Source organism: Orbicella franksi, chromosome 9 (genome assembly GCF_964199315.1).
Source record: "Orbicella franksi chromosome 9, jaOrbFran1.1, whole genome shotgun sequence".
Taxonomy (NCBI): Eukaryota; Metazoa; Cnidaria; class Anthozoa; order Scleractinia; family Merulinidae; genus Orbicella; species Orbicella franksi.
Genome location: NC_138153.1, coordinates 17675372 through 17694654, shown reverse-complemented (window position 1 = coordinate 17694654; position 19283 = coordinate 17675372). Strand labels below are relative to the sequence as shown.

The 19283-nt window shown below is 40.3% G+C and overlaps 1 protein-coding gene and 2 pseudogenes across 9 annotated transcripts; all 3 read right to left on the bottom strand.

The window, feature by feature from the left end:
- Positions 1-242: 242 nt before the first annotated feature.
- On the bottom strand, positions 243-2468 carry LOC145497815 (myosin-2 essential light chain pseudogene; annotated as a pseudogene).
- Positions 2469-2664: 196 nt separating this feature from the next.
- LOC145497744 (uncharacterized) lies at positions 2665-5473 on the bottom strand (annotated as a pseudogene). The gene is made up of 2 exons (XR_014050714.1): positions 5101-5473; positions 2665-4829 (listed from the first exon to the last, which is right to left on the bottom strand). The product of XR_014050714.1 is annotated as an uncharacterized LOC145497744 (transcript).
- Positions 5474-7579: 2106 nt separating this feature from the next.
- LOC145497787 (uncharacterized) lies at positions 7580-18821 on the bottom strand. 8 transcript variants are annotated; one of them, XM_081477648.1, is made up of 4 exons: positions 18139-18821; positions 10063-10433; positions 9605-9708; positions 7580-9097 (listed from the first exon to the last, which is right to left on the bottom strand). In XM_081477648.1, exons 2-4 carry the CDS (start codon positions 10418-10420, stop codon positions 8624-8626), a joined length of 936 nt encoding a protein of 311 aa, XP_081333774.1. In that variant the 5' UTR covers positions 10421-10433; positions 18139-18821; the 3' UTR covers positions 7580-8623. The 8 variants fall into 8 exon arrangements, with proteins under 8 accessions (XP_081333774.1, XP_081333778.1, XP_081333775.1 ...); XM_081477652.1 differs by having other exon boundaries at positions 10063-10430; XM_081477649.1 differs by lacking the exon at positions 18139-18821 and adding an exon at positions 16655-18132.
- Between the last annotated feature and the right edge of the window lie 462 nt (positions 18822-19283).

Below are 19283 nucleotides of genomic sequence, written 5' to 3'. Positions count from 1 at the left end.
GTCATCATTTCCGGCGTTTTCAAAATGATGTTTTCCGTCCACATTAAAATAAAACGCAAGGCCGGCGTTTTCAAATTCCTCTGATTTGAAAAGTATTTTCGAAAAGGTCCGTTTTCGTGAAGGATTAGTGTGGACGGTAGGCCTAACCGTAGAAATAAAACTGCGTTTTCAGATTTCTCCGGCTGATTGTGGACAGGGCCTCAGTCTCTCTGTTTCTGCGCATGCGCCGGGCTCAGCTTTCTTCCCCCGGCCCTCCTATAGGCACATGATGCCTGTACATGTAAGTAATGTGATGTATGCAAGTAATTAAATGTGGCGGACGGGTGCGGCTATATAATTAAAAATTTTAGTGACGCGTGTGGGTAATCTTATTGTAATTGAGGTATGAGAGTAATGCAAGCGGCACATAAAGATTGAGGAAAGATTGACACCTTACCAGTCTGTTCAGCCGTCGTCGCATAGAGCTAACTAATAACAGAGTCTTGACAAGTCTGGAGATAAGAGAATTTCTCTAATTTTCCCTCTATCTAAACGCTCCCGGCGTAAATTGTAATTTGGCGATGTCTGACGGTTTCCTGATAAAGCTGCCTCCTGTTCGTTTTTCTTGTGCTTATGTTTATGCTTATGCCGAGCGTGTTACTAGTGAAAACTGCACAAGACAAATAAGTGGGTTCGTTCTTCTTATGTTTCTGCTTATGCTTATGTTTATGTCGTGGCTGTTTTCACTTGTGCTTATGCTTATGCTTGTGCTTGTGCTTATGCTCTAGTGAAAACCAGCCTTATAGGAGACAACCGTTTATCAGAAACTCCTGATTGTTGATATCTGTGACATCTATATATAAGAGAGAAAAGCGGCAATTCATCGAGTTCTATTTGCCTTCTTAATGTCAATACTTAATTTATTACCCCTTATATTGAATGTTATATACATTTCTTCAAATTTGCATACCATCTTTGAATACAAAAAAAGCGGTTTTGAAGTGATTCACTGAACAGAGTATGCAAAAGCTTGTTTGACAACAACAGACAATAAGCTATCACACTTCGCATACAAAATACCCAGAACATACAGGAGTTCATAGATAATTTTCCATATCACTCTGTTATCTAACCATATGCCCATTTGTTTACTTATAAGGGAGTTTATAAAGCTTAACAATTTTCTTTTACTGTTGACAACTCAATCTTGACTTTTAATAAATACTAACTATGAATAGATGAAACATTCTTCATCTTCCTTTAGTCGTTTGGTCGGCTCCATAAAGATTAGCCTTTTAGCATAACCCTTTGTTTTTTCAGGGAGTCTGTTGTAACTTTAAGATTTAATTGCCGGTTTTATGATCCTTTAGACAGACATAAATGGCAATAAATTTCAACGTGTTTGTAAAGGTCAACATTGCGTGTCAAGACAATACTTTCAACTATTTTTACCCGATATTGTCTTCAGTTCAGTTTCTACGTTGTTAATCGTTCCATCAGTTCGCTGGGAGTCAAACTTTACGAGGCACACACACACGTGTTATTAAGTTTCCATTCAGTCGGCGTTTGCCATGATCGCAGGAACGAACGCTTCGTAGTTTATTTCGCCCTTGGAACTCACATGCCCTGAAGACAAAGTATCAAATTCCTCGTCTGTGAGCTTCTCTCCCAAAGAAGTCAGAACATGGCGTAGCATGCTAGACGAAATACACCCGCTTCCCTCGCGATCGAAATGCTTAAAACAATCCACGACTTGTTCAGGGGTTGCTTTTCTGGTCACGCTGGCCATGTGCTGAGCGACGGAGTTGTAGATCGGCAAGAATTCTTCGAAGGAAACACTTGACTTTCCAACGTCGCGTTCCAATTTGTGAACTTCACTCTGTGTTGGGTTCAGCCCGGCCGCTCTTAGAACCTGCCCGAGTTGAGTGACGTCAATCTTATCCCCTCCCGTGGTGTCGTAGAGTTGGAAAATCTCTTTGAGCATCCCTTCGTCTCTCAGGACTGTCCTACTACTCATTTTTGATGCCGCACGGAAAAAACCTGTGAACAACTCTCTTAGCTATCAGAGATAAGAATGCAGACTCACTGAAGCCTAATAACATAGAGACTTAGGACTCACGTGACCAATGTCAAGGGCTTGGTATCCTTTATTCTGTATTTAGCTTTTCACTTCATTGCCGACATTTGTGAATTCATTGATTGTCACGATCGATATCGCGTGCGCGCCATCTGAGGTGCAACCAAACACTAATTATTGCGCTTATAGTTAGCCAGGCAGTCACGCTATTAGTAACTGATGCTAAGAGAGGCCGAGGCAGCCATCTGCAATGCATAGATAAAATGAAATCTTTTCAAATCAGACAAGCCCCAATAAAGTGCTAATGGCTGAATTCTTCGGGGCATTGCGCGCAGGCCAATAAATGACCTTAAACCAACCACACTATTATCTTATTTTTTCCTTCTTTGTTCAGGTACAAGCATAAATTAAAGTGTAAAGCTCCCCAGTCAATCCACCTTAGTTTATGCCTTGACTAAAGCGGAGGTATAATTTGCCATTTTATATAGAGATAACTAAGAAGTGTCAACATATATATATATATATATATATGTATATTGATTCGTTTGAATAATTAGCAGCTTCACTGTCCACTGCACTCTCTTCTGTGTAAGGATTAGGTTTTAAGGTGGGGGTACACCCAAAAATCAGGCCATTTTTCAAACAATTTTCACATGTAAGATATTATTCCAAACTATAGCAAACTATATATTTCTAGAAAGCTTACCAGCCAAAGATTGTGAAAAAAAATGTTTAATGCCCCAAAAGCTTATTGTAAGCTGATACCAAACAGTTAATTGTACCACCTGCTGGGTGATACCAAGGCTTACTTGAGAAAAGATATCTCCTGCTAGAATGAATGAAATTGAATTATTTTTGCTTCATTTTAAAAAAGACAAACTGCTTACTGTTTTAAGGATAGAGATTTCTGAAATAATAAAAACACGAGAAATGATGGCTCATCAAATTTGGTACAAAAAATCCAAGATATGTTTTACATCATAACTTCAAGCACATGCATCATATGAAAAATCTCGATGCTTAAAACAAACAACTTATTGAGAACAACAAATCCTGAAAATTTCAGCTCAATTGGATAAATCGTTCATGAGATATCTTTTCTTGAAGGCTAAAAACATATGTAATGAAAAAAGTGACTTTAAAGTTGTAATTAAAGTAAAACATTGATTTTCACATCGGTTATGCCTTAATTGTTGCTATTTTGTACACATTTTGCCATAATAAGTTTCTAAAATCATTTCAGAAGCCTCCTGCTTCATAAGTCACTCCTTCAGCTTCTCTTAGAGCTTCTTCACGACGAGTCCACAGAAGCTGTTCTCCCTGACGGCGCTTCTTTTCTTTCGCAGTTGCTTGCAAATCTGACGTTCTCTTCCTTTTATTGTCTTTGACATGAGAAGCCAATCTTGTTGATGCTCCACCAGGGATTGAAAGTCTCTCCATTACTCTTAGTCTACTGCTTGCCCCACTATGGAAGTGACAGACTGCTGAGGCCACTGCACACCGAACCACTTTGACACCATGGTGCTTGTGCTTGGGACACCGGACCCACACCATTGAGTTTACACACTTGTTTCGATTTTTTGTTGTCCCTAGCACACACCTCTCCAGTAGTTTGGAATCACTTAATGTCATAAATGTAGGGCAAAGGACTTCAAGAAATACCTCTGGTAAACACTCATCGTCTTTGTACGCTTCAGTACCAGATGCTGCATCCTGCTGCCACTCGCACCACGACGACGATGTTGTTTTGCTGGGTCTTGTGACTTAACACCATGATGAAGAGTTGCAATGATGTTCTTTTTCATGGCATAAACTGCAACATCCACCTCTCTTTCTGTTGGGTTTGACTTTTAAATGGTGTTTTGGCAAATTGCAAGACCATAATACTTCTGCAGCTGTTTAACTTTTCCCTCCGTCAGTCGCCCACGACCTCCAATCGGTTGACCATCAGCCAGTTTACCCTTTGTTCTAGCTTTGAGGTTCAGCAAGTGTTTTCCCATTCCTTTTTGAACATGCCCCGCACAGTCCAATTTTTCCACATTTATTTCGCCATAAATATGTTCAACAGAATTGAATGCCTTACTGTCGCCATCGCTTACCATCCACTTATACCTGAGGTTGTGGTGTTCGATTGACCTACCCCACAGGACAACAGCTCCTTCAGCTTCCATGGCAGGAGAACTACCAGTAAAGTTAATATCACACTCATGTTCTAGCAGCCACTCTTCAAACTCTTCATCAGTGCATTTTCCCTTTTTTAGGGCACATTTTTGACATGATTTGGACAAGACATGGTAGTCCAAGACTTCTCCAGTGTCTACTGAGATGGCAAACACTACACCTGTTAATGAAGTAAACCCTCGCTTTACCCATGTGCCATCAAAGCTGACAGCAGCATTGAGGATGTCATTCTCATCTTTATCCGGATTTTCATCCAAGATGTGTTGTCGGAGTCGTTCTCCAGCTTTCCTCATCTCTTCCTTCGCTTCATCTTCTAGTGCTTCTAAGATGTTATTTACTTGTTTATAATATGCAGTTTTCGTGAGACAAGGCATCTTCATGATGCTACAAAATGTAGCAAGACCTTCATAGCCACCACCAGTCTCAATGGCATGATACACAGCTTGGCGGTTGATGTCGTACGATGTTCCTCGCTGGGTCACACTGGTGGAGGTTAGAAATGGTGTAGACTCATGGCAGGTGTTACACTGTAAAGACAGTTCTGACATCAGTCCCTGTCTTTTTGTTGTGTCATCTTCTAGAGTTAAATTCCCTAAACAGAAAATTAAGTGTAACTAAGTAAAAATTGAAAAATTGCCATGCAGTTTGACAGGAACACACAACAACAGAAAACATATTGCAGTGTAAAATAACCTAAACATAACAATGCCTTCTTGGAGCTAGCCCTTCAATCTAAAAGGTCAGTCACTATACAAGAAAATGTGCTAGAATTCAGGAGCCGAAGTCGAAAGCAAAAACCAGGACAAATCCATATCTGGAAAATTTGGTAAGGACTCTATGATAGCACTACGAAAATTTCTCACCTTCATCACACACGTGGGCACTTGAGACCGCCTTGGATAAGTTTTCCAGGTCAATGATTCTGTATCCCTTGCTTTCCTCGGGTTGGAATGAAATCTCATCGTCAGAGTTTTCTATGGAAAGCTTTTTGCTTGTATTCTCCATTTCCTTCCTTGATGAACCAATGGGTTTTTCGGAGTCTGAGTCCGATTGATTTGCAACACGAGATGTGCTTGGTTGTGTTTCGAAATCATCAGCAGGAGCGGGTTTCTTCCCTTTTGCTGCATGTCTCTGCGTTCCAGAAAATCCTTTCCTTTTCTTTTTGTAGGAAGATCTCACCGTCTTTCCGACCATTGCCAGTAAATGATTCTGATCGTTCTTGCTCGTTCTGTATACACAGTGATTTCGATCGATTGAATGTAGCACATCAAAGCTATCCCATAATGCGTTTCACCAACAAATCGTTTCAAGTAAGTCTAAATGCAGTGTCCTTAGTCATATGCGGTCCAGAAAGCTGCATAAAAACATCATAAACAACTGGAAAACAACGAAATGCTGTTTTCGTTGCTATGGCAACCAAATTAGCCAACAGAGGCGGGAATTTTAAAATCGCTCGCAAAGGCATAAAAGAAAAAATACTGCCATAAACTCTTACTCCATAGTAAACTTAAATACCTAAAGATGCAAAATCCGAGAAAAACAAAAATTTGAATTTTCCAGCAAATTTTGGGTGTACCCCCGCCAGCATAGCAAAGCATAAGAGGTTAATTACAAGTTAGTAGGATAATGAGGTAATTCCTTTGAGCCGACTACTTTTTACGAACTGTACTGCTTCGCTGAACACAACTATCCTTCCCCTAATTTTCTAGCTGTCCTCGCTACGGCTCGTCCAAACAAAGATACAAACATTGAATCGAATTGAACCAAACATGCCATTTGTTTAGATGGAGAACTTACAGAATTTATATATGGTTTTGTTTAACGTAACTATTTTACGCTGGAGTTTTCGGCCGAAATATATGACCCGCCGAAAAAAATGGCTAAACATTTACAAAATATCATTGCTACTCAGTTTCGCTAAGACCTCGATCGAAAGACCACTTTCCGAAACGCGAGCAAAGTAACTAGTATAGTAAGCCTCTGTTGATTTTCAAGAATAGGTGTAACCCCTTTTATTACATGGCTAGCTCCGTGAGCGGGCAAGATGAACCAAATCCTGTGCTGTGATTGGCTACCCGGGGAGGCGACATGGCGCTGTCTTGCCCGCCCGGGACTACCTGCTGGGTCCCTCAAGAAAAATTTCCTGAAAGCCATATCTGATAAATCCTTTATTGACCAAGCTTGTTCTGTCAAGATGGCTGGATTTTAATATTAGCCTCGTTCATTTTTTGCGAGTTTCTGGACCTCGACTCCGTCTCGGTCTATAAATAACGGCCAATATTCAGCCATCTTGACCGTCGCGCAATCTTAGCTCCCAAAATACAATACCTTGATCCCAGGCTCTCGATTCTTTGCCCCCTTGTAGTTAAGGAGAGAGTCCCCGGCTGCATCCGGTCACGCGACCACCCAGAATATGGGTGTCAAGAAAATTGTAGGGTGGGAGGGGTGGCAGTGTATTTTAATAGTTGTTGTGACTAAGTTTGTGGGTTTCAAATCCTCGAGCAATATAGCTAAAAACTACTTGACCTGTGTGAAGGTTAGAATTATATAGAATACGACTGGAGGTGTACTTGCCTATATGTGTGTGGCTTATGGCAATCTCGTTATTTCGCTTCAATAGGCCATTCGTTTTCTCGGAGGCTCATACCAGGGAATATCATTAAAAAGAGAGTAATGACATTTGCATTTGAAGACTCTCTACGTTAGCCTCAGTTCCAAGCTAGTTCCAGTCCAATGCCGAGATTACAAATATGATCTATTGTTATTCAACTTTCATACACTCTGCGAATTCCGATTTTCTGATTGGTTGATTTGTATCACGTGATACTGGGTTGTGACGAGAAAACCACCTTGACGTCGTGGTATGATAGTTGTGGTGTAAATTCAACTCACCACTGTCATTACACCATGGCTTCGGCTGACTCAAATATAGTAGTTTCAATGCGGTGTTTCTTTGTGCAGTGTATTCAATTTGAATAATAAAAATGTTAACGCACTCATTGCTCGTGAATCATCGGGATTTACCTGTACTCGTTCACGAACAATGAACTCGCCGCCTCGTGCGGTATTGAAATTTCTCGTCATTACTAGTGAACTCGTGCAGGTAAATCCCGATAATTCACTCGCTGTGTGCTTAACAAAATTGTTCGTTGACTTTACCCCTGTGAAATATTTTCAGTGTCACAGGTGGTCTCACGTGACCAGCCCCAACCAGGGTCTCCTTCCTCTACGACAAGAAAGTTAAAGGATAGAGAGAGCCTGGGATCGAGGTTGAAGGGAGGCTTTTATGTAAAAACATAGGTAACGGTTGAAGTGGGAAATGCAACTCAGAAGATAAACATATTTCAACGTGTAAAACTTGCAGAGTATCACATTTTAAATTGAAAAATGGACCTATTTATTACATTCAAATACACAATGCTTCTGTAATTCTTTGCGAAGTGAAATTATTTCAAAACTTTACAATAATATCTTAATAAAGTTAAATAAGCTTTCAATTTAAACTACTAAACAGCAATGCTTTGAACAAAGGCACTAAACGAAGGCAACTACGTGACACGCGAGTACGAAATTTTGTAGAAGATCGAGACGTCATGAATACTTTTAACTGTTAGCTAAACAATGAAAAATTTAAAACATAGTTCTTTTAAATTTTAAAACATATATGTTCTAGATTGAAAGAGTTACTAAGCCCTGGAAAATTATGTCAAAAGGTACGGCGACTTCCAGTGTAGAATATACCGCTTGTTTTAGAATCACGCTTACTGTCACGCTGACTTGGGTAGGTCACGCAAAGAGGTCACTGAGAGGTATGCTTAAGGTATAATAGCGCCAGGGAGGAGCAAATGAAGCCAAATTATTAAACACTGAGAAAGCTCTAATAGTATAGAAAAAGATCGAAACGTTGTCCAGAGGCCAAGAGCGACATTCCATTTTACACAAAAAAATGAGAGTCCATGGTTTTTTTCAACCTTCAAAAAAGTCGTCACTAATTAACTTTTTCACCCCCAAAACTCCTCAAATTCCAAATTGCACACCCAAAAAGGCTCGCGCCCCTCCCTGTCACTATTATATCTGAGAATACACCATTATATCCGCCCATCCTTGGGCTTATTTTAGGGGCTAGCGCTGAAATCACGACTTTCTATCGCTCTGTTACGTTTGCAAACGCCATCTTAAAGGCCTAAGGTGGAGGAATGTTTTCCACCTCTGCGTTTTCGTTTTTGGCAGAGCAGCTGAGGGTTCTGAACAGCATATAACCTATAGTTTTTACATCTTTCTGTGCAACCGTCACAGTTCGTAATTTAAGAGACTGACAGCTACTCTAAAACGAGAAGCTTAATCATTTGTCGCAAATTGGTAGAAGGATTAGAGTTTCGCGTTTCCCTATAGATTTGTCCCCAATTCCCGAAGAATCTCCGATAGCGAAGGTCCAATGTCAGTGTTACTGTCCGGAAAGGCGACAACATTCTTCGCGTCTTCTTCTTTCAACTCCGCCATCAAACAAACTTCCAAATCAAAATTAAGGAGATCGATGAGGCGTGATGTCTGCGTTTCGAGAAAGCGCGACGCGTCCATTCCAAGATAGCGTGACGTATCTGCCTCGCAGTAGCGTGACGTTTCATTGTCTGGCGTCGAGTCCTCGTCAGATGACGAGTCACTGTCCGGTACCATTTCAGGTAATGAATGTGCATGAAGATCCGAATCGAGAGGTCCCTGGCAACGGGCAGAGTACGCCCGGCCGTCCTCATCGCTTATTGCCACTGTCCAATGCTCGTTTGAATACGCGTAGGACTTGTAAGCGCTGAAAAAGTCCTTGACCATTGCTTCCTCAAAAACACACTCCTCACTGTCTGCGTCCTGTGGGAAAACAGAGAAAACATCCAAATGAGCAGTGTCTTTGATATTGCCGAATCTCAATGGATAGAAAAACCTGCATTGTGATTGGCTACCCGAGCAGCAAGATGGCGCTATCTTGCCCGCTCGGGGTTAAACGCGTTGTCCCGCGAAAAAAATATTTGTTCATTATCCCATATAATAAATTCTTTATCGACCAAGCTTGTTCGGTCAAGAGGATGCCTTGATACTTGCCTCGTTCTTTGTGCTTGGTTATGGACCTCGACTCCGTACGTCTCGGTCCATAAACTCAACACGCAAATAAAGGACTAGGCCAAAATCCAGCCATCTTGACCTCACGGTTGGTCAATAGCCTATATATAAAAAACGCCGGTTATATGGAGATATCAAGAGAAAACCGGTGAGTGCAGATTGCTACTGATTGCGGGCGTCGTGCGAGACCTGCACATGGTGCCAGATCGCTTGATCGCGCGCAGCAGCCGGGCAAAATAAACTATATTTCTTACTCACCGTAGCGCGAAGAACTCCAGAATCATCAATGGTGAGGAAAAACTCGGTTTCTACTCCTGCAATTTTTACCAAGCCGGCTCCCACTGAGCAGATCTCTACAATAGCTGTTAAAATGGAACAAAAGATTACCAGTTACTATTGCCTGGATCTGTACTCTGTAGTCTCTCAAAATCCTACAGTGCTCCTGAAATTTTCTTTCTTCACAAAAAATCTTACCAAAGGAATATTCTTTTGACCCTTTTTATATCATTTGAATTTTTCAAGAGAACGAAAGTTTTGCCGATATGTAAGGCGTGGTTTGATCAGACGAGATCGACGCTCTTTGTACAATTCTGTCCCGCCTGCGAGTTTACCATGCTCAGTTTCACAACTGGATTTAAAACGATCACCACCTCGAGAAAACTATACACACTATTTTGATTGGCTATACCTAAGAATATCTTTTGCAGTAAGCCTACCGTAAGGGGAATCTTTCTGCTTCGTTCCTTTAACGCTGCCATCCGGTTGAATTGTTAAATAATAACCACTGCGAAAAAGCAGTCTTCGTCTCCTCCCACACCTTCGTCCCATCAGAAACTCGCAGCAATCATCGGCGTTCATATTTTTGGCGTGTTTCTTCTTCCATTCCAGCGGCGACAGTGGCGGTGCTCTTTTGTTCCACTCTCTCTTGAGTACATCTTCCCAGTCGGTGTAATAAAACGGGTGCGTTTTTGTCCTCAGGCGAGAATTGACTCGCCCGGCAGAGTTTCGTAATAGCTGGTGCTTGGACATTTGTCTCTTCACGTCACACACGGTGTTGTCGTATATACTGGTCATCTTTTAATACCTGCTGGGAGATAAGGAAACCAAAGTCACGTATTTACATATCAGCACGTGCACTAAGTGGCACCAATCTCGTCTACATGCAGAGCCCGGCCCGCTATGCTTTGGCCAGCAGGTAGATCCTGGGGCCCTGGAGACGAGTTTATTTCAGGGGCTAAACGAGTCATCTCAGAGTCCTCCCTGGAGAATGGCAACAAATCTACACGCGCTTAAACAGCCAATCCGAATAAAATAAGAGGATTCTGCACGATGATATGAAAGCGAATTCCTTCAAATTAGAAATATAATGAAACGTTCTATTCTATTCCTCATAATACTGCACAGAAAAACATAATTATTATATAAATATAAACACATTGAGATACCCAAAACCACACAAGTTGACCGAAGTTTTAGGGTCACACACGGGCTGAATCGACAAAAAAGGAGTTACCAATAGTTAAGACAGAGCTAGATGCGTTTTTGTGCAAAGTAGCTGGGTTATAAACCCTGACAGGCGATTACATAACATATCTTTGCTATGAGCCAACTAGTTCTAAACTGACGCAAAGATCAGTTGCAAGGCAGTTTCGAAACTACAGTTTTTCAACCCAGACATCATCCACAAACTTGTACAACGATATAAATAAATACGACTGCTGGAATATTGTGAGATAGGTACTTCAAAACAGACCTCCTCCTTGCAGAGCGATCGCGCCAACGATAAGATGCAGGAACAAGTAAATCAGCCCGGCTGTACGAAATATATCATCATTGATAACGCGTGTCTATTCATTTGTTGTTACCAACGCTAGACATATTTAGATAATCTTTAGAAGCTGTCTTTCTATGTCAGAGACATAATATGATCTTCATTCTTGATACAATCTAAGCGCGTTGAAAAGAAGCTAAAGGAAGCTCTTAAAACTGAAAATCTCACCAAAAATAACTGGAGGAGTTGCTTATAATAGCACACATCAAAGGGAAACCCGGTTTAAAATATTATGAGATTCAAGGAATAATTTCTATACGTGAGAATGTCTAATCTTACAGAACCGCGTAAACTCTAGAGCCGGGATATCCAAACACCAACACACGATTATGAAACAAAAGGGTAAAGAAAAAATTCTCAAGCCGATTTTACGTCTTATATATTGCAAAACAAATACTTCACGATAGTCAAGGCAAACAATCTTTGTCAAACAAAATAGCTATTAAATAATTTCGATTGTGACAGTGCAGTGATATTTTCACGGGGGCGAAGTGTAGACGAATATAACGTCCATTTCAGTACCTGTTTTCCTCTTCTCGTTGTTGTAAATGGCAGAGTGGAACGGCCTTAGTAATGAAGTTTAGAGAGCACTGCAGCCTCCACAACATCAACGTGGCGCGCGTTTACTGTGGTACAGGAAGAATGATCCTTGATCCAACTGAATAACTTCTCAAACTTGACAGAAACTGCAATTAATTTACATACCGGTCGACGAGTTTTTTCGTCAATTATAGCAAGCACTTGCCACGTCCTCGAAACCATCAATCATCAAATATTTCAACAACGCTGACGAATTTTCGCTCAGAACCATTTCTACAGTGTCATTTTTGCCATGTGCCGCACAGTTTTATTCCTAGCTTATCCTTTTTTATTTTCAGTCTCGCTTGTGGTTAATATGTGCGTCACCGTTTGGTAACGATCGGAAACTATTCCCGTGCAGTGCCAGAGGGATTTTGTTTAAACTCAATTCGGCCGGAAAAGTATGTTGGCCTTGAACCTTGCATTCCGCAATGCCAACGTGACCGGACCATCGCGGGTCTTCCAGCACGCCGAAAAAAGAAAGCAAGCCTGCTTGAGGCTATTAACAAGTGGCTATGAAAAAAGAACCTTTGTGTTCGGATGATGTATAGGATACCGCCTAACTATTATCTGGTCGCCATATAAAATTCAAATAATTCCTTTCCAGTTGAACAACGCATGAAGAGTGAATGAAAAATTGTAAATGTGGCCAATATGTTCAGCTACTGCGGTGTGCGCAAGCGTAAAATCGTTTTCTAGCTCACACAAAGCGTTATACCGGACTCGAACTCCACGACTTCCAGATTTCAGACTAGAAAGTATCCTGCTTTAATGTTTTCCACTTCTTTCTAAGTCTCGTCATTTCGTGACGATGGAATTAACCCAGTTTTAAAGCACTTTAAATGCGGTTATGTTAGTTTTGCACGATCGGGCGCGCACTAAAAAGGATTACAACGGTGGGTGCAGTGACATCTTAACTTGTCTCTTTCTTCCGTGACTAAACAATAAGATTCAAGGATTATGGTTAGTTTATGTTAGCAACTTGAAGAGTACAGGACGAGGGTATATAGTGACCGGTTAAAGACGGTTTTCCGGAGATCAGACCATCGAAACCGAAAACAAATCACGAGATTTCAACTCTGAATCATCGCAAAAGTTTACATCTAGAAACAAGATAATATCATCCGTCAACAGGCTCATTTTTTATAGTCCATTACATTAATTATAGCCCTTGCAGTTGATTATATTTAAAGAGCGCAAAACTGACAGCCATATTGGAAACAGCTATCCCGCTGATTTTATAACACGTCATATTTCGTGCAGTGTTTCGAGGGGCTAGAAAATCTTGTCAGCAAAGCTCGCTTATTAAAATTTAGTAGTTTAAGTTAGATTGACCACTTTGTACGCGGAATAAGCTTTTCACTGGCGATACGTGATTCCAAAGGTTTTTAGGAGCAAAAGGTGAACGTTTTTTAACGCACTTAGAGTGTTACCTTACCAGTCAATAAATAACGATTAGCAAGTTTTGTAACCCTCTTTAAAAAAACGTAAAAAATTGACTTCTACTAATAGATCTATTCAACTGGTTATCTCGAATACTACCGAATACCTCCTAGAGAGTAACCGCAACAAATTAAACACACAAACAAAAGTTAACTGCAGTTTACCACAACAATAAACAATGTACACTTGTATTGTAAGACATTTTTTGTGTGAGTTTACGATTCACTCACCGATCTGTAATACGTACGGTTATTTTACGGCCAAGCGCAGGAAACATTCAGCTGTAGAAGGAAAAGGCAATTTTGTGTACAGTGAGGAAAAATGGCCACCAGTATTACGATTAAAAACACGTCACGATTTATGTAAGAATCAAATTTTTTTTTCCGTTTAGGAAATGAGCTTGGGAAGACTTTTCACAACCGTTAATCGAGCCTATAGAAAGATCTTCACTGTGCGAATTCATCGGATGTTGTTGTTTGACTGATTTGATATTAATCAGCAACAGCGAATTCACGCGATTCTCTTGGAACTGCAGAAAGGGGTCAGTATCGTTTGGGCAATAACTCCTAGTCCAATAAATAATATTGTTACCGTTGGTGTTTCTGATGATGTTTCAGTTGTTTACTAAAAGTTTTTCGTGCCTTAAAACCTTTCTTTCATCTTGACCTTAAAACAGCCTTCCTTTACTTTGGAACTATAAAAAGTTTATTTTGTAAGTTAACATAACATGTCTAATAGCTTAGTCGGGTTAGTAACTTGTAAGGGGCAAGAATTCCGGCATTTATTTGCTTGCTTCATAGTTATTCACGAGTCATTAGCGACCCGTTGCCGGCAAATCGAGAGTTCTCAGCGGGCAAGTGACAAAGCTTTTCCAAGCATTAATATTCTTGTTCTACCTGTTTCAGTTGTAGACGAACGTGACCAGTTTACACAATCGTATGTGTGACAAAAGGATTGGCCATTGAGAAACAATACAATTCAGTGAAAGAACGGGAAATGATTAAGCGTGGAAAGCCTATATTACACAGAAAATGGCAACGGATTACGAAGAGGCCAAAGAAAACAAAGTTGGACAGCGGGGAGGGTGTGTGCGATCAATCATAATCTATCACAATGGTGTCGCTTCGTACGTTTGTTTCTGGCAATAATGGTTTGATCCACTTTTGATTTAATAAAGATTGTTGTTTAAAGGTTATACCACATAGCGTTCGGAATTGTGCCCTTTTCCGGATTTAAAACCTCCACCATAAGAATCTGCTAACAGCCACAACAATTAACAAGATTTGCCTGCCAAATACAACATTACCGGCATGACATTACCTTGGTCCCAGACAAAACGCAGATACTACCTGATTATAAAGTGTCATATCTGACTATAATATCCTTTCTAGACGAACATGATCGGTTCGCCCTTTGTGACCCAAAAATCTAAACGCTTTGCTCTAATTTCTGCAATCATGCCCTTTACGACATAATTGAGCCAGACTGGCATTTTTGCCATGTTCATTCCAGAAATTCGAAGGTTTGGTTTGAACGTTTGATCCGAACCGTTGTTCACTGCCGTTCAAACTTTTCTCGATCTTATCATGTGACCCTTAAATTGTAATTGTTTTCTAATCGAAACCCCAACTGTGTTCACGCGCCACTAATGATAATATTTAAAATGCAAAGAAAAAAGAAATTTAAACATCATACCTTAAAGAGGTTGTACCAACAAACTTCAGGCGTGCTTTACACAGCAGTGATTGCAAAAACGCCCCTCAATATTCACTGATATTCGGATATAATAAAGTCTACAACGTGAGATAATATTAATTCTTATGCTAATGTGAAACGCGACAATGGCGCTCAACGACGCGTTTAGTTACGCTGCTGTTTTGTTTACAAACCACAAAATATTTCGAGGCCCACATAGCATTGTTAAGTTGAACAAAGTCAGAATATTTAACACTGGCCCAAGGGGTTTGCAAAATACGACGCCGTGTAGACCCGATATGTGGTTGCTTTTATATCTTTTGTGATCACTCATACTTATCTTATCTCCGCTTTTATAGCAGACAATAGATTTCTCAATAAAGGAACCGAGAAAGTATCTCTTGATTGCGACTGAAAGACGTTAAACCCTCGGTGAAGACTTCGTGCTCGATGAAAGCATCGAGATTTATAGACGAACAATATCACACTCTGTTGAACATCATGTCCCCGGACGCGTTTCGACATGGATCGGGTACGGTCTGGCACGACACCAAAAAATCGCCTACACTTACCTTCCTAAATCTGATAGGGATCACGTATAATTCAGTGAATTCGTAGACAAATTTTAAGAATCTTCGTTCGCCGTTCAAATCTATTCCGAAAACAGACTAGGGAATCACCACCTCACGGGGTTCTTTCCAGGGTGCCTATAAATCTGCTTGTTGACAGATGCCTGTTCAAATGCGTCGTCTTATAAGCTTTCATTCAACGCGTCCTGTCAAAGGCTTTATTATTGTGATTTTTGAACGCCGCCTTGTTGGCGTAAATTACTTCAATTAGCACGTGTCTCTTTTTGTAAGATGAGAGATCGCGTGACAGCTTTATGTAGGTAGCTCCAAAACTCGCCATTGTTTTGGTTTTCATTGCATCGATGTTGGTAATTAATCGCGCAGAGACGCGCATACGAAGTTGTACCACTCTTGAAACTAAAAACGTTTTGGACAATAAGCATGGCATATCGCTTTAAACGAAGCCGTTCTTGTGGGTAGAAGTATAAATATTTGCCCTCAAAGGTAATCAACTGTCTGTGGCGAAACCCCCGTTCTTTTGTTACGTCTTCAGGTACACCTACTCATTCAGTGTCCCTTTCGGTTCCGAAACTGACGATTTCGCGCAAGAAGTCTTTTATCTTTCATCACTTCTCTAGCTTCTAAAATCTAAGTCTAAAAAGGTCCAAGTCTTTCACTGGACACAATTAGATCTAGACCCGAGGCTGAACTGGAAAAAAAAAATGTAAAATCGTACTGTACTAATTTGGCTACCAACACAAGGAACGTAGTGAGAGTGCGGCGCGCGGCGTTTTCATTGATGAGATCAGCTTGGAGCGGTTCCTTCCCTGTAAGATGTTTACAACCGGAATTTGAATATAAAATAATGGAAATTCCGGAGTAAAATACTGAAATTGTAAATGTTACTTGTTTTGGTTTCCTCTCGGATTTTGAGTCAATTAAGTCCCCGTTAACAACAAATTTTCAGAATTTAGATGCCTCACTAAATTGCGAAGCCAGGCATTTCAAATGAGCTTAGCCAGTTTTGTCCGATTGAAATTTTAAAAGATTTAACTATGGAATTAATTGTCCTAAAAACCCAGACAAAACAAGATGAAATAAAAATGAAACTAAAAGCCTCACTGCACGCTTTTCGTGCTTTTATCCCTTTTCTAAGGTATTAAAAAATTTAACCGAAGTCATAAGTCTCACCTGTTGTTCCCAATGTTGTTTTCTAACTCTGAATAGCTTGGTCTCTCTTGTTCGACTCGTGACTCAAAGCAACTTCTCCGAAAGATTGCTCAGCGATTTTTGATGACTTAACTAATTCCTGCTCATGCAGGTCACTCCCTCAAGCGGGAACAATTTCCTGCGCATACATATGGATTTGGTTACAATCTATTTATTTCCTTTCATACCATTCTGTGTGTTTATTCAAAGATTCGCTTTGATAGATTAGAAGGGAAAGAAATTTCCGTCACATTTGATTTAATACGACTTTTTGGTTTTTCATTCTTCGGTGCGAGATCAAACCGATAGCCACACAGCTTGACAGGTACGGATCTCTAAAGCCGTGAAATAAAGATTATCCAGCGCGCTGTTAGGCAACATTCCAAATTAAACCTGAAAATAGCCATGCATGAATCTTATGACTGCAGCTCATGACTACTGTCTGACTTGGCGGCATATAACCCCCGCTTTTCCGCTTTTCCGGCCACAATCCAAACCCGCACAATGAAATTATGAACGCATGACGCTTTAGTTAGTATTGAGTTTGGCCACGGGTTCCTGCTATTAAAATTCAAAGAAGCAAATCCAATTTTCTATATAACTTGTGTCTAACAAGCACGAAAATCAACATTTATAAACACATTTTTTCGTTATTCCACGTCACTTTCTGGTATTATCCGTATTCACCCCCAACTTCCGGCAGTTGTTAACTTTGTACTTGTTCAGCGACCTTTGCTCGCATTTTTCAAATCATCCTTGCCTGGCGCGCGGATGTGTAACGTGATGTATACGTTTATCAAAACATGAGATATGGCATGATATAATAGCGGCGGAATATGGAATTTTCCTCCATTTTTTTTTTTTTTTTTTGCGCGTGCAGTCGTGGTGGGCACTGAATCAAAGAAATCCTTGACATGTTTGTTTTCGGTTTCGTAAAGGAAATAAAAAAATTAAAAATTAAAAAAAACACGTGTTTTGTCCGAGACCCTCAGGCCCTGATAAGCATCGTACCGTACTGGCCACGCCATTTCCCTCTCTTGAACAGGCGGACAGTCACTGAGAGTTTCAGCTTACAGGCCTGGGCTGACAAAACCCTTACCTTTTGGCCTGGGTTCTCTATACATTAGCAGAATGATCTACAAAGTCAACTTTATAACAGTACACAAACTTAGTTAACAAATAAATCTTGCTTCTGTTTTATTGTTAAAGAGACCCGTTACGCTCCGTAGATGATGATCAGTGTTGTAATTCCCACGGCATGCATGGTTGACAGTGTATCTATATCACGAGGAGAAATAATATAATGAACATATTGATCCTTGATCAAGAGTTTTATCAAGAATCCTCAACGCCACTATACAAAGCGCACCAATGAGACCAACAACACTGCTACAGTCAATCTAATTAATAGCAATCCTTTACATAATACTGATGATATTTACATCGCAATTAGCCATAATTATTACCTGATCCAGCAGGTTTGCTTTACCTAGGAAATACCGGTTTCTTGTCGAGAGTCCTTCGTCATGTACTTAAAAGATCCAAAAGGGTCAAACAAAGGATCAGGCGGAAAACGGGAGCCTTGAATTGAGGAGAAAGTTCCACAGCGTTTTCCGGGTTCCTTTGTCAAAACGTACCCACGCAAAAGGAAATTTGAGAATCTGCGATCTGAGAGAGATGATTATCGCTGGTACGGTCGTGCTGGCCTCGCTGATTCTCCCATGCGTTCGCTATCATGACAGAGAAGTGCATATGAGTTGTTCAATTTGACTGGCGGGGGAGTTTATACGTTCCTGAGCCATCAAGGTCATTCATGCAACGATCAGGAGTGAATGTATGGGCGTGACACACCGAAGACACTACGTGGTATCTCTGCCCCTACCACTCCTCCCCTATAAAGTTCTGTCTTGATCTTGATGGGTTCGACAAAGGCACATGTACCACCTTTTCAGTTCCCTGTTTCGTTGGTACCGTTTAGTTTCAGATGGTTTAATTTCGCTTGGCTTTGCCAAGTTGTTTACTTCAGTACTCGGTGTGTGACAAAATTCCTGATGAGATTTCGATTGTACTTAAAATATTTTTTTTAAATACGTGTTCATTATCAAACTTACCATTTTTAGCAAGCGTGCACAGTATTCGCACAGACCCACGAAAACTGTGAGACATATCTTTTAGCATATCTCTCTGTCCAACCTCCTCTGCTTTTAGCCAGTGTTACAGAGTTCGTCACAGGCGTTGTAACCCCTTATGTCACCTTGGTGATTAGGTTGGATAAATTTAGACTTAGTCCTCCAAATATTTCTGTGATTAATTATTTTGTAATAAATCTTAACAGTCAAAGATATTCAGTCATAACACCAGATGTCGACCTAGAAGCGACTTATACTTATTTAACCCTAACTATAAATTTAGACTAAGAACTGAACACGTTCAAAATTAATTCACAGTCACTCTTTGATCTCAAGAACCTTCTTAACAAGATTTTATTATCAGTAAAATCAAGTCTTTATACAATCAGTTTTAATCGACAATTATTATCAGAGATGAAATTTCTATATATTTTTAACAATACTCAGATTGTACATACACTCTCTTTTCATAAGAACATATT